The 15,086-nt window shown below is 39.3% G+C and overlaps 1 protein-coding gene across 1 annotated transcript; it reads left to right on the forward strand.

Moving 5' to 3' along the window:
* Positions 1-3,964: 3,964 nt before the first annotated feature.
* LOC104441807 (SPX domain-containing membrane protein At4g22990) lies at positions 3,965-13,538 on the forward strand. The gene is made up of 11 exons (XM_010055049.3): positions 3,965-4,635; positions 5,883-5,941; positions 6,547-6,667; positions 7,630-7,941; positions 8,111-8,215; positions 8,369-8,823; positions 9,941-10,242; positions 11,123-11,307; positions 11,513-11,703; positions 11,832-11,965; positions 13,057-13,538. The coding sequence occupies exons 2-11, from the start codon at positions 5,889-5,891 to the stop codon at positions 13,293-13,295; spliced, it is 2,097 nt and encodes a 698-aa protein (XP_010053351.2). The 5' UTR covers positions 3,965-4,635; positions 5,883-5,888; the 3' UTR covers positions 13,296-13,538.
* Positions 13,539-15,086: the final 1,548 nt, after the last annotated feature.

Raw genomic sequence — 15,086 nt, forward strand, 5'->3', positions numbered from 1 at the left:
TCATTTTCTTGTGAGCATCCAAGTACTATGTTAATCAGAGCGGTACCATCGTTTGTTTCTTCTGCAAATGGATATAAAGCGTGCTCATCCTGATCTTTTGATCTTTCTCTGTGCTGCTACTTTGGACTATTGACCAGCATACTGATCCCACATATTTGGCATTACTTCGGTTTCCTCGTCAATTTTCTGTCGTGTACGTAACCTCAGTCCACATCGGACGTTTCCTATCATTTTCGGTATGACAAAAGGCGGCTGATTTCCCGTGTTCTATCGTGCTAAGATTCCTCTATTGATTAAGGACACGATTATGTTTCCGAGAATAATTTCTGAGAAAAAAAAAATGCTTGGTAACTCTGCAAAATTTTTATTTTCGAGATACAATCAACATGAACCAAGTTCTGGTCTTTGAGTTTGCTCCTTACTTGAAAGATATTGATTAACTCGAGATTTTATCTTATAAGGTGATATACATACGGACATCTAGGTACAATGAAGCGCAAGTCTTCAAAGTGTTAAATGATAGTATGCCTGACATGGATAGAGACGTGACGGGGAGATTACTGTCAGTCGTGCATTTGATTAAGTCCAGGCGTCTGATTCAAAAAGGTTCCGTGTCGAAACTATCATATTCGCGACTGCCTAGTAGGACTAACATGCTCACATTCTATTATAATCGTCTCAATTGAAAGTTGTTATTATAATCGTTTCAATTGAAAGTTGGTGTTATCCCGGGATCATGATACTCATGGCGTGCTCAGATCTTAGATTACTTCTATCAAGTATATACATGCGAGGACTCTATATTTTGTAAATGCAACCATACTTCGCGACAGGTCTTTTTTCTATTTCGCAATTCTCTAGTCTAGTTCAAGAACTTCCATTAACACGGGATTATCACTTAAATGCAATCGCCGAACTCAGTTAAACTTGTTCAGGTTATTCCCCAAGGACTGCTGATCATGTCTTGAGTATGTATCATTGTTACGACAGCATTCCTAATCCAACTTGCGTTTTCTCTCTTACGACCTTCCAGACCTGTACAAATGGAGGAAAGATTCGGACGTCGCTCCGGCTTCCGAACCGTCGTGTCCGTGTGCTCATGAAATTGCAGCCTAGTCCGCATTACCGGCGCGACGGATTCAAATCGATCTCGACGTGAAGTAGGGTCATCTCGAGCCTCGGATTCATGTTTACTTTCATGGATCGTACGACGATAAGCTTTCGCATTTTTGTCTTGAGATGCAACTTGGGTCGAGCTTAAATCATGACGTGACATCTCGATTTCTGACGTGGTGGTGCCCGCGTCTCAAGAGATCAAGACGCGACCTTAGCCTTATCGCCAAACACTGTCGAGGTTTTAAAAGGGCCGAAATTGAAAATAATAAAATTTCATGGTGGCCCACGTAATATTGCGGGGAAATGTCAGCAGTCCTTTTCCAACTAGAAAGGACAAAAGTTCGTGTCGCGTCGCGCTCCCTACCTTTCCTATGGTCCGACTGGAAAATGATGGGCCTCATGATTCTCGAAAAGTATGTCGGATCTCTTTGGGGGAAATTATTGCCTTGATCTGCATATGTGATGTTAGCAAAAGAGGGAATGGACATAAATGACCCATTAATTTTGACTCTCCATATGTAACGTGAACTCTAAATTTTTAATTTATTTGATACGATTTTTAAATTTTTGATACTTGATCAAATTAATAATTTGATTATATAAAAATTTTAAATATTGTTCTTGAACTTAAATTAATGAAATTATAACATTAGATATTTTTATGCAATTTAGTAGAGATGATTTGAACATTTATAAAAAATTTCAGACAACATTGAGTAAATTAAATGTTCAGGGATTATGTTGAACAAATTCAGGTTTAGAAATCTCATTACATATTGAACTAAAGTTAAATGATAATTTGTGTCGTTATACTGTAACAAAAAAAAATGGCAAACCAATCTGATTAGGCATGTACATGGACTACACTACGTCACTTTTTTCGAGTCAAGAACGATCTAATTATTATATTGTAGAAAGGGACATTGATATAATCTCATTTTTTACGATGATAAGATCTAAGACATTTATTTAATTGCAAGAGAAACACGACACCATGTTGCTAGCTGAGATCTACCAGCTTTATTTTTTTTTTTTTTCTCCAATTTGGATTAAAGAATTAACTCCAAGCCTAAGCATGATTTGGTAGATTTAGACGGGTCTTGCCAGGGATTTGAAGAAAACTCGAAGGGTGTTTCGGAAAATACCTTCACGTGCGTGGTAAATGTTTTTAGATCTGGAAAATTGCTGGCCTTTTTATGTTTTGACTGGCTCTTACACCATGTGAAATTTTATGAGACTAGTACTAATTATTTTAAAAGTTTAAGCTTAATAAATTGAGAGAGATTGCATAAATATAAAGAGCATTTATAATCTCGTTGTCGAGCGATGTGGAAATAATACTTCAATCTTCGGCATCAAAACATATTTATGTACCTCCACCAAATCGAGTGATCTAAAAGGTATCTTAGAAATTCCAATCTCCAATTATATATTGCCATGCTTTGATTGAATGCACATGCGTAATTGAAGACAAGGAAACAACAATGCTACACAAGCATCAATCGCATTAGAATTACTCCTAAATAGAGGATTTTGTGTCGAGCCTTGGCCCTTCAAGACATCAATTAATCTAAATTCAAACAGCAACGACCCGTGATCCTACGCCAATCGATTAAGGGTAACGTGCAGCATTATTAGGAGTGTTCTAAGCCGTATGTTGTGAGCATTCTGATTCGGAGAGATTTGCCGGGGACCAGGCGAGAGTATTCATCCTAGAATTAAAGCAAGAAATGAGTCACATTCATGGAGGATGTCGACTGGATTTATCCGGATCTTCATGATTTTGACTTTCATAGTAAGGTCGCATTCTTCCTATTTATGGTAATGGTACGCTCAAATTGAAGTCGTGCAGATCTGGAGATGGGGGAAAAAGGACCACAAAGATGATGTAATATTACGTATCTAATTACGAAATGATAAAAGGAATTTAACCATCGCTCAATCATTTAATATTGTCGGTTTTGGTGTACTTATGAACTTGTCATTTTTCAGGGTCTCACGTGAACGATATTACTTAACCATCAATCATTTAATATTGTCGGGTTTTGGTCTAAAACTATATGATATATGAGAACTTGTTGTTTTCCAATGATAACAATTATATCATTTTTTTTTTTTTTTAATATACTTGCGATTTGCCTACTCCATCGTTGAGTTTTATTTGAGTTGAGCGGCATTTATTGTATTCTAAGCAATATCCTAGTCCAACTACTTAATGATCGAGTCGCGTTAGCTCAATCTATGAAATTGATGGCGTCCATGGGCGGAAAAAAATAAATAAATCGAGCACGACCTAAAATTTTTGAAGTGCTTAATGTTCCCATTAGCTTTATCAAAGACTCTTATAAGGTACTTGTTGAATATTGCGATTTTCCGGTACCGATTAGCGCAAATTATTCTTTCATTTGGTTTGGTAAAAGGAAAATGTCCTTTTCTTTTATTAAATAAATTCATTATAAATTAATTTTTTATTCATGAAAAACTACAAATCAATACATTCTTAACAAATTTATCATATTTTAGTTTTTATTAAATTCTACTATTAAAATGCTAAGTTTTTTTTTTATTCGATTAAAAATTGAATGACACTTGATGATGACGGATAAACTGATTTAGAGTTTTATTCTCCACTTGTCATAATTATACCAATTCGTAATTTTTCATGAAAATTTAATAAAAGGTAAATTTATCATAAGTAATTAATTCATAGTAAATTTATTACTGATGTAATAATTTATAGTTTTTCATAGTATTGACCAATATGAATATTTCTTCTTTACGGAACATGAAATTTGTTTTGTTGCTGTTTTGATTGATTTCACAGCGCCATCCAAACCAACCTCATCCTGGCAGCCGCCCCCGCCATTTCGCAAAACAAAAATCTCTCTCTCGTCTCTCTCAAAAGCCGGAAAAGCACATGATGTTGATCAGAAAGAAACGCAATCATTCGAGGAGCCTGATTCCGAGCTGACGACCGCCCCTTCTCGAATCCTCCACCCCCCCGCCCGCCCGCTCGCCCGCTCGCCCGCTCGCTCGCGTCGAAGAATCCCATCGCCGGAGCCGGAGCAGCTCATCCCTCCCCGTCCCTTCGATCCCACGCGAACTCCATCCGCAGGCGTCGACGAAAGCGATCGCCGAGCCGATAAAAATCCTCCTCTCCGCTCTCGTCTCTGTTCCGAGGCGATCTCTCCCTCTCTCTCTGGCTCTCTTTTGGCGTGCTTATCCGTTGCGTTTCCGCATGCGATTTGGGATTCTGAAAAGCCATCGCGCTTTTTCCAGTCTTCTTTTTGTCTCCATCGCTGTCCGCCAAAAGAAGAAAGAAACGCGTGACGCCACTTGTCTCGCGTCCGTTTTCCGATTCAGGCTCGTCCGTTGATGGTCATCTAAGCTTCTGTTGTGGCGAGCGGGATTATCCGGGAGGAGGAGGTCCGCTGAATTCCCGCTGCTCATATCTCGTTCTCCGCCGGCTCTCCCCCAACCAGATTTCGACGTCGCGCGTGGAGTTCCGCCGGTGGCCAGGTGCAGCATGCAAATCATCTCTCTCTTTCTCTCTCTCTCTCGCTTTGGCGCTTCCTCTTTTGATGCTCAGAAGTTCGACTCTGGCGCGAGCTAGTTGGCGTTCTCTTGCTTCTCTTTTCCGCTTGTCTTCTTCGTGCGCCTGCGGAGCTGCTCGTCCCGTTTCGGACTGTTGAATCCCGTGCGGTTGATGTTTGATTCAGCTTCCCTGTTCTTTTTTTTTTTTTTTTTTGTCTTTTTTGCACTTGACTTTCTTTGTCTGCATCGGATTCACAGAGATGCCGCTCTCTATTGCTACTTCTTTGTGTGTGTTGGCGAATGAGTGTTGCCTTTTTACTGTGATTTTCACTCGAGTCAGTCGTGATTGCGTTTTGAGCATGTACCGTTTGTATTTCGATCAATGCGACCGGCGTTTGAATGATATATGGGCTGCAGGAATCGGTTCCTGATCACCTTTCTCGACCGTGCCTAAGTCGGCTGCTTGAAAAGCAGATAGAATTATCCTTTCAGATCTAGCTGCATGAGATAGTGGAGTAAATTGGCATTGGGGATTAGTTAAGTTTGTTTGAGATGAAGTTTGATTAGTTTGATGTGACTATCAAGCCGACTAGGTGCATTCTCTACTTATTTGTTGTTTCAAAGAGTACTCTCTTGCAGCCGAAGTAAGAGCCGACTCCTGATTCGAACAGACTGGCTGTGCTTTATATTCTCTTAGGTGCCATTAGTAACCTGCTGGCGTGAGACCTGAAATATTTGTGGTTTTCCCTTAACTCATATCACGCGGGAATCTGAACTAAATTGGATTGAAAACGTAAAGCACGTAATCGTGTACTGTTCTATCTAATACTTATAGCTAGTGCTGGGGGATTTTAATTGATTTATCATACTCAACCCCGGACTATTTACCGTGTTACATTTTCACGGTACTTAAATGGGAGTCGTAATCCTACCTCTAAGGAGACAAGTTCATTGCCTGTTATCACTGAAACTGCACTCCCCTAAGACTCTGAATATGCATTAATTTTTACATTCCTGCTCTTTGTACGCTTGCCGAGGTATAAAGTCAAAACCCTCGTTATTGGCATACCAATTTACTGGCCTCATGGCTTTGTGTTATATTCTTTCCTCGCTATCCTTCTTATTGATGACCAACTCATGACTCGTGATTTTTATTAAGATTGCAAAATTGCGATATTTGGCGTCTTTTTGATTTATTCTGTATTCTCTTATCTCTTATGCTCTATTTGCAGAGAAAGATGGTTGCCTTTGGCAAAAAGTTGAAGGACAGGCAGATTGCAGAATGGCAAGGGTATGTCTGATATGTTAAATGTGATTCCATTGCCCTTTTTTTGGCTCAAGTTCTGGGGAGACTAATCGGGACAGGCATTGGTGGTGATCTGATAACCATTCCATGTTGAAATTTAAAGCAATGCAATTTGTTTCTAGTTGGTGTTATATCACCTGTCTGATGTTTATCACTGTTGCTCAGTCGGCAGTTCCCTTCCCCTCCTTGAGATGTCAAATGTTGAATATTATTCCGAGCTGTCGTGATCAGTTTTCATGCTAATCTAAAATCACATAAGATCATCATGACGCATTCGTGATCATGACAGACCTTCATTTAATGATCTTATGTGATTTTAACATCTGCAGATTTCAAAATGAATCTTTTACATCATTTACCTAGTACTTCATATATATTCCTTCATAATCGCAACTTAAATTTGTCTCGTCAAACCAGCCATGTCATTACACAAGCTCAAATTCATGTATAGCAGAAAATGGGCAGGGGAGGTAGAATGGTCACACTAATTGTCTAAAGCATTGTGCTTTGTTTTTACTTTTTGTTACTTTTGCAAATTTGTACATTGAGAAATTTTCTCAGAATTCAGTGTGTTCTGATTCTTTTTATAGATACTACATTAATTATAAGATGATGAAGAAAAAGGTGAGACAATATGCTCACCAAATTGAGATTGGAATACAAGATCGGCAGCATGTCCTGAAGGATTTTTCCAGGATGCTAGATAACCAGGTATCAAATCCCTTGAAGAATATACTTGTTCATGAGAGTTGGTGTTATGGTAGCAGAGAAAATGTGAAAGTCATGCTTCAAATTCAGGGTCACTGAATGGGATGTGATGTTGGTTGGCTATTTTATTTTTGTAAGTCCCTGGAGTCATTTTTATGTGATTAATTCAGCTTTTTTTTTTTTCTGTGAATGGCTGGTAAATTTTGAACTAGTCATGAAGTGTTTTATGTAATTGATTTAGCAGGTTGACAAAAAGACTATCCTGTACCTGCTTGTCTTTTTCCTATTGAATGAACAGGGCTGCATTTGCATTTTAAAGATGAACAAAATAATCTGTTTAGGGTCTATGCTAGGGAAGAAGTAGCTCTATTAATTGAATATCAGCAGGTCAGTGCTCAACCTGCAGTATATATATATATATATATATGCATGAACTACATGGGTACTTGTGGCTTCTGTGTGTGTGTGTGTGTCTCTCTCTCTCTTAGCTTGCAGGTGCATTTGGCCAATTCAAAGGTTGGTGAAATTTTTTTAAGGTCATGTTAGTGAGTGCTCAAATGGTATAGTTTAGTATGCATAATAGGAAATAAATTGCTATTCAAAGCACCGACCATATATACCACAAGAAAGGTGAGTACTTTGAAAACTGGAAAATTCCTTGTTTTGTTACTTAGCAAGTGCACTAAATGTTCCCACAAAAAAATCCAATTTTTTAGTATCTCATGGGTAGTGGATGGACATGATGGCATGCATTCTGTGCTTATGCCTTTTGTTTGAAAATGTGTATCATGTGAAGTAAATTTAAAGAAGTAGGTGGTGGTGCTGTGTATCAAGTTTGTGTGAGAGCATGTGCATGCATGTAATTCTTTTATGGAAAAATCAACAATACAATGTCTCATGCTTTTCTCCGTTTACTTGAGTCTACGAAATAGGTTTCAACTGCTTCATTCTTTGTATAATTCCAGATTGAAAAAATTGTCCTTTTCCTGTTGGAACAACAAGGCCTACTTGCGAGCAGGATAGCTAAGCTTGGTGAGCAGCAAGAAGCTCTTCAGGAGCATCCTGATATATCTCAAATATCTGAACTAAGAGAAGCCTATAGAACTGTGGGACGTGATCTTCTGAAGCTTCTTTATTTCGTTGAAATAAACGCAATAGGTTTGCGTAAGATACTGAAGAAGTTTGATAAGCGTTTTGGTTATCGATTCACGGACTACTATATCAAGACTCGTGCAAATCACCCTTATTCCCAGCTGCAGCAAGTGTTCAAGCATGTGGTAATATGCTGAAATGGATTCATCCTTCTTTTACTCTTGTCACTTATCAAAATTCTTCTAGAGTATTGTGATTTTCGAATTAAATGTACTGCATTGCACATCTTCTACTGCTAAATGGATAGTCTATGCATGGGCTTTGATTGTATAAGATATTCCATGTTTATTGCAGGGAATAGGGGCTGTAGTTGGAGCAATTTCTCGTAACCTGGGGGAACTTCAGGACCGCCAGGGAAGCTACATATCGATATATGACCAGCCACCTCTTCCTCTGCAGGTTTTCCTTAGATTTAGTTCCCTGTTCAACTTGCTCAAGTGGCTTATGTTGCTAGCTTATTAGCTCCCTGCAGCTAAATCTACGCTAAAAGTAGATTTCGCTCATGTTGGGATCCTGCCTTGGACTTTGTTTCATTATTACATGTGTCTGCAGGATTCTGTCATTGACTTGATGAAAGCTGCCGTGGACAGATTAACACATTCAACCAACTTCCTTAACTTTCTGGCACAACATGCACTCATTTTGCAAGAAGAGCTACCTTTTCCTGTTGATGAACATGTTGAAGATCAAAGATATCATTTTATGTCACTTATGTTGAACTTGGCCAGCACGTTCCTTTATATGGTCAATACATACATCATTGTCCCCACAGCAGATGACTATGCCCTAAGTCTTGGAGCTGCAGCAACAGTTTGTGGTATTGTGATTGGAGCAATGGCAGTGGCACAGATATTCTCCTCGGTGTATTTTAGTGCTTGGTCGAATAAGTCATACTTCAGGCCTCTCATATTCAGCACTATTGTTCTCTTTGTGGGCAATGTCATGTATGCTTTGGCATATGATCTTGATTCCATAGTGGTCCTTCTTGTGGGTCGGCTTTTTTGTGGGTAAGCAAAATGTCCTTTTCTCATGAGGCGATGCTTTGATATGAATAATAAATTCTTTTCTAGATCATTTGACTAATGTAAACTGGCATTATCATGATTACTCAAGCTCATGACTCTTTTTGTACTCCGTATGGAGGCATAAGTCTCTGCAAATAAAACCAAAGCCATAGGAAAGAGAGGTACAACTAGCTTTTTGGATTACCTTTTTATCTTTAAAGCAGCTGTTGTTGTTCTTCTAATGCACAAAGCAGAAGGACATCTTTTCTGTTTCTGAAGGCAATAGAGACTCTGCTCTCTTTGTATCTGCAATTGTGCTCTAAGAATGTCAATTTTCTTGAATTTAATTCTATTGTCCCTAGTAGCCCATTTTTCTGATTTCTGATGCAAAATGAAGAGGCTGTCAAATGTACATCAGCTGTGGAATTAGTTGGCTAGTTGTTATGAGTTGTTTTCAACTTTGGAACAGTGGTACACGAGATTCTATTGACATTTGAGTTAGCTTTTAGCATTGGAATCAATGAATTATACTGAGTAACCGTTTTTCTCAATAGCTTAAGTCGTTTGCTCCAGTACCATGCTAGATCGCATGCACAACTACGAGTTTTGAAATTTTAAGTTGGTGAAAGGTGCAGAATATTTTCTGTATCTTAACAGATTAGTAGGGCTCCTAAGATTTCTGAACAGAACCCATAATCTTCAGATAGAATAGGACTGGTTCCCTGTCTTATGCTCTTTCTGGTTCTTGTATTGGACAAATCCAAATTTGTGATGAAACGCTGACAAAAGGCAAGAAGTGAAAAACAAGTATGAAAAGGAAAGAAACAATTTATCATATGATGCCATTCTAACATAGAGCATCTAGAGTACATTGAGGTTCATTCAGTCTCCCCTGGTGGAGTGTGCTCCTTGTCCTCCTCTCATTTGGCCTTAGCTCTTGTGCTCACTGCCTTCCCTGCAGTGAAATGAAAGAAAAGGAGCTACTGACTTGAAGAAACCCTAAAGTATCTGATAGCGGCGGGTTTTGCATCTGCTTTTGTACTTCATAAATTAAGCACTTCACGCTAGTTCATGTGATGGGAAAGTAAAGGTTAACAAACTTGCATCTCTTCAATTTCAGATTAGGCTCTGCTAGAGCTGTTAACCGGCGTTACATCAGCGATTGTGTGCCATTGAAGATCCGCATGCAGGCCTCGGCGGGTTTTGTCAGTGCAAGTGCTCTTGGGATGGCTTGTGGTCCTGCTCTTGCTGGACTACTTCAATACAATTTTAAGATTTACAAGTTGACATTTAATGAAGAAACTTTACCGGGATGGGTAATGGCTGTGGCTTGGCTTATATTCTTAATATGGTTGTGGATCTTGTTTAAGGAACCTTCTCGTGAAGTGGAGGCAAATGAAACACCTCAGGAATCAAATGCTGGTATATGGTTCTATCATGTTTTTCTTTTACTCTGTATTTGCTGCTTATATCCTTGGCTAAGATGTCTTGTGGAAGCACTTGCTAATGTTTACACAAGGACATCCTGTCAAGTAAATGGTGTAGAGGTATCTGTTGCTCATTTAGATTTTAATTTGTGAAAACTGGAGCAAAACTCTTTCCATTTGGCAAGGATGGACATATGCCCTTTCAGCATTTGAGATTCTTAGGTTATGTTAATGCTAGCACCTTATTCAATGGAAACCAAGAAGATCTAGATCAGCTGGGTGGTGGCTTTGTTGGCATCAAGGGACCTAAGGTTATGCTTAATTTGCTTGTTTTATCAAGACAGATATTGTGAGATAAATCGGAAGCTGTGACCTCATCTACAAGACCTTGGTAATTGACTCTGTGTGATATCCGGCAAAGTGCAAAATATCTCTGTCGAAAGCCTTTATCCATTCCAGTTCATAAAACCTTTTCTTCTGTAGTCTGAACCCACCCCACAGAAAGTCACATCTACTTGACAATTTGAATTTTCTAAGCAGGATTGCAGTAATGTATCCAGCAATTTGGCTTTTGCCTGTCAATCTACAAGACCTTGTACAATACGTTTGCCTGAGGACTCAAAATTGGAACAGGTTTCCTGAAGGTCAATCACCAAAGTCTGGATAATCATGTCATGTTAGATGATAAGACATTATCTGTGACAGGGGTGAAAATTTTTGTTGTGTTATTATCGTTGTGTGCGCTCTGTGAATCTTCTTTCATCCTAAAATAATTGCTCAAGTAACTGCAGCTGATATTGTAGTTCTTCCATTTTCCCTGAGAGTGTTATGAGAATAAAAGATTAGTTTAGAATTCTGGAACTTGCTTGTTGCAGAACCAGTAGAGGGTGATGCACTGGAGAATGGTATAAAAAAACCATTGCTTATCAGCTCAGAAAGAATGGAGCAAGATGCAGATGGTGACAACGAATGTGAAGGAAGCGACGAAGCTCCTGAAGAATCCCACCAAGCAGCAACTTCACTTCAATCAGCTTATAGGTTATTGACACCTTCTGTTAAGGTTTGCCATTCCTTCCTACAACTTTAGAAGTTTGACACGTAAATTGTCTTTCTTATTCATATGTCTTTAGTAGCTGCTGTTGAAGTCTCTTGATTCTTGATCCTCATTCTTCACCTTGACTTTTTTCAGGATTTAAGTAATTTCTTCTGGAGCCAAAACACTTAGTTTAGAATGTCCTTTGATCAAAGATATTTTTGTTTGATAGGTACAATTATTGATTTATTTCATGCTAAAGTATGCAATGGAGATACTACTTTCAGAATCGAGTGTCATTACCACATATTACTTCGGTTGGTCCACAAGCAGTGTTGCCATATTCTTGGCATGCCTTGGCCTGACAGTTCTCCCCGTAAACATTGTTGTCGGAAACTACATTTGTAACATGTTTGAAGACAGGTAAAGAAGGAAATTTTTGCCTCGCTTTTTACTCATTATATTTTGTTGATTTTGGATATGTTCATTGTAATCATTCGACACAAAAAAAAAAAAAAAAAATGTAATCATTCTTGTTGATTTGACTACAGGCAAATTTTATTGGCATCTGAAATTGTGGTTTGCATTGGCATACTCCTAAGCTTCCATGTATTCATTCCCTACTCCATTCCACAGTATGTCATTTCGGGACTCATCATGTTCGTTTCTGCCGAAGTGCTGGAAGGTAAGATTTTGTTGAAGTTGATCAGTTTATAATTTCTTAGGCAGTTACTATATATACCAGAGTGCTGCACTCCAAGAACTTTGTTCAAGAATAGGGAAAGGGATGGAAGACGGGCTAATATTGCAGGCTAGTGAAAATAGAGAGTTTACAGATTTTTCTAACTTGGAACTTGTCGAGTCCAAAGGTTGCAGGGTAACGCTGTACTACCCTGCATTTTTTCCGGAAAGTGTATATTGGATAAAAAATTGTCTTGGCTCTAGTTATGGACACATTGAACATTCACACAAAACAGTTGGACTACTTGATAATGCATGTTCATGTCTAATAGTAACATATTCTTAAACGGGTAATAACATTGGAAGTCTATCCTCCCTGCGAACTTCGTCACAAAGAGACGAAGGGATAAATGGAGTTGGAGATTTGTTTTTTCTGATGGGATTAGAGTTTGCTAAATAATTAAGGTTTCCACACATTTAAATGTCAAAATTTCATAAAGGAAAAGATAAATTTATATATAATTTAGTAAATCTATATTTAATTGAGAAAGATTATCCAAGGTGGTACCATGTACCGGGGTACCTGCATAGGATATTAGGTGGTATGACCCCAAACCTTGGAACCTACTCCATACTCATTGGTTCTAAATTTTGGAACCTAGAACCTACCTTGCAAGCTTTAATAGCCACCTTAGAGCCTATATGACCATGCCGTGCGAGTAACTCATCAATTAGCACGGCATGGTCTATTTAATGAACTATACAAGTAAAAGGCGAATATGTTGTTCCAGGTAGTAGAACCAAACCATTAGGATACACGTCACATTTATGTATATGTCTCTGCTATTGGCGACTTAGTGCTCCTTCGCTGTACAATACTGGAGAAACTGTCCTTTAACCTTAGGTTCCTTATTTTTTAAGCATGCATTTGTCAATATTGACCTTTTGCTTTTAATGCAGATATTCTCACTCATAGATACCTAACTGAATGGCAAACATGATATCCAAAGTACACTTGAGTCCGATTGAGCATCACCTCTAAAGAGGCTTGCTCTGGATTTTGTAATGTTGACCTCATGCAACTCATTGTTTCAGGTGTCAACTTGTCGCTACTATCTCGAGTCATGTCTTCTCGGCTTTCAAGAGGAACATACAATGGCGGCTTGCTTTCGACAGAAGCTGGTACCATCGCTCGTGTTGTAGCAGATAGCACCATAACTCTGGCTGGGTACTTGGGCGACAGCAAACTGTTGAATGTCACCCTGCTTCCTTCGCTCATCATATGCATCTCATCCATCATCGCCACTCTCTGCACCTACAATTCTCTCTACTAGACTCCTCTCATGTAAATATGTCCGCGTATGTTTTTACGCTTTCTTAATCTCCCCCCACCCCCTATATTTCTCCTCATCTTTTTTCTCCAACTTATTTTTATTCTTTGGCATGTAGAATTCTATAATTGAGAGTCTTATGGACTTTCATTCCATATTGGATTGCAATAAGTTTTGAACCATTGATGTCAAGAAGGTTAAGTGCAGAACAATTTGGAAATTAGAATATAGATCATTTCTCTAGTACTTGGTCTTTGGAATTGTATTTTTTTTTTGGTAAGGTTGGTCTTTGGAATTGTTTAAGTGAAAGTGATACAAAAAACTGGAAATACTACTTTTTCTTGGATAGCTACATTCATTACGAGCATTTTTTTCTTTGGCGAAACCATGCTATATGTGATTGATTGCTCACAGAAATGGGTCCCCTGAACAACTACTACTTTGTCTTCTTCTTCTTGTATACTTGCTTTTGGAGATTTAGACTGACCTAATGTATTAATCTTCATTTGCCAAAATATCTCTTGAATAGATTTTTCCTCTTCCGTAATAGGAAGTTACACCCATTCCTGTTATTGCACCTCTATGAGAAGGCGTTTGAATAGATACAATTTTTTCATGTAAATTATATGGTGCCGTTGCGCTTGAAGAGCCATAAGTTTGAGGTTTATTTGCGTGCATCAGTGAGCTAGCCATGCACTCAATTCTCAATCGACTGACCTATTGAAATAAGTTAGTAGCAATGACTAATTAATACTTGGAAGTATTGACCTATCAGTGTCGTAAGTTATGTACGGCGCTCACTTTGGTGCAAAAAGTTTTTGTCGGATCACTTAAGTGTCAAAAAGTTTGAAAAACGATCATTTTAGTGCCAACTCCGATCTGATTGGCCGAAAATTCGACGTTGCACGTTTTTATGAAAATTCGATGTTGCATGTTTTTATTAATTTTTGAAGCTAATGTGGCTCACAAGAGTGTACAGTCAACATTTAAATAACAAAACGACGCCGTTTGGTGTGTCTCCCTCAATTCAAAACCCTAAATCTCCGACCAGTCACCATCCTTAACGGCCCCTGCCCTCGGCGGCCACAACTCCGACCTCAACCTTGACCCCGACGATTGCCACTCGGTGGCCAAGTTGAAGGCCGTGATCTAGCCGGTGCTCGGGGAGGCCACCGACGAGTGTGCCGCCCTTGATCTCTCCCTCTCCATCTTTAATTTTTCTGATGAGTGCATGGCTTGCGTTTTCAGTACCTAGGCTCCGGCGACCTTGAGCCGATGCTCCCTCGTGTGCCGCCATTGGCTCGCGATCGAAGGCCAAAGCCGCTAGAGGCTAGCCCTCCACGCCAACTCGGAGCTGCTGGACGCGGTCTTGGCTCGAAGAACTTGAGGACGTTGAAGCTAGTGAAATGTTATTGAGATTGGGACATGGTGCTACTATGATGGAGGCTGAGTGACTTTGGCCGAGTGACTTTGGCCGAGCGATGGCGGCAGAGCGACGGAGGCTGAGCGACTTTGGTCGAGTGACGGCGGCCGAGCAATGGCGAAGCCGAGCGATGGTGGTCGGCATTGGGCAAGAATAGAAAAAAAAAAAACCCAAATGAGTTGAGTTGTGCGTCGTCGTTTTCTCCGGGCCATCCACTTAGGATGACAAAACGAAGTTGTTTTATTAAGGAGGATGGAAAATGACATTGTTTAAAGGTCTTGTCGATTTTTTCTTTTTTAAAAAGTCACGTAATCATTTTGGCCGGAATCTCTCGCCGGTGGCACCAAAATGATTGTTTTTCCTTCGATTTG

Source organism: Eucalyptus grandis, chromosome 4 (genome assembly GCF_016545825.1).
Source record: "Eucalyptus grandis isolate ANBG69807.140 chromosome 4, ASM1654582v1, whole genome shotgun sequence".
NCBI classification, from domain to species: domain Eukaryota; kingdom Viridiplantae; phylum Streptophyta; class Magnoliopsida; order Myrtales; family Myrtaceae; genus Eucalyptus; species Eucalyptus grandis.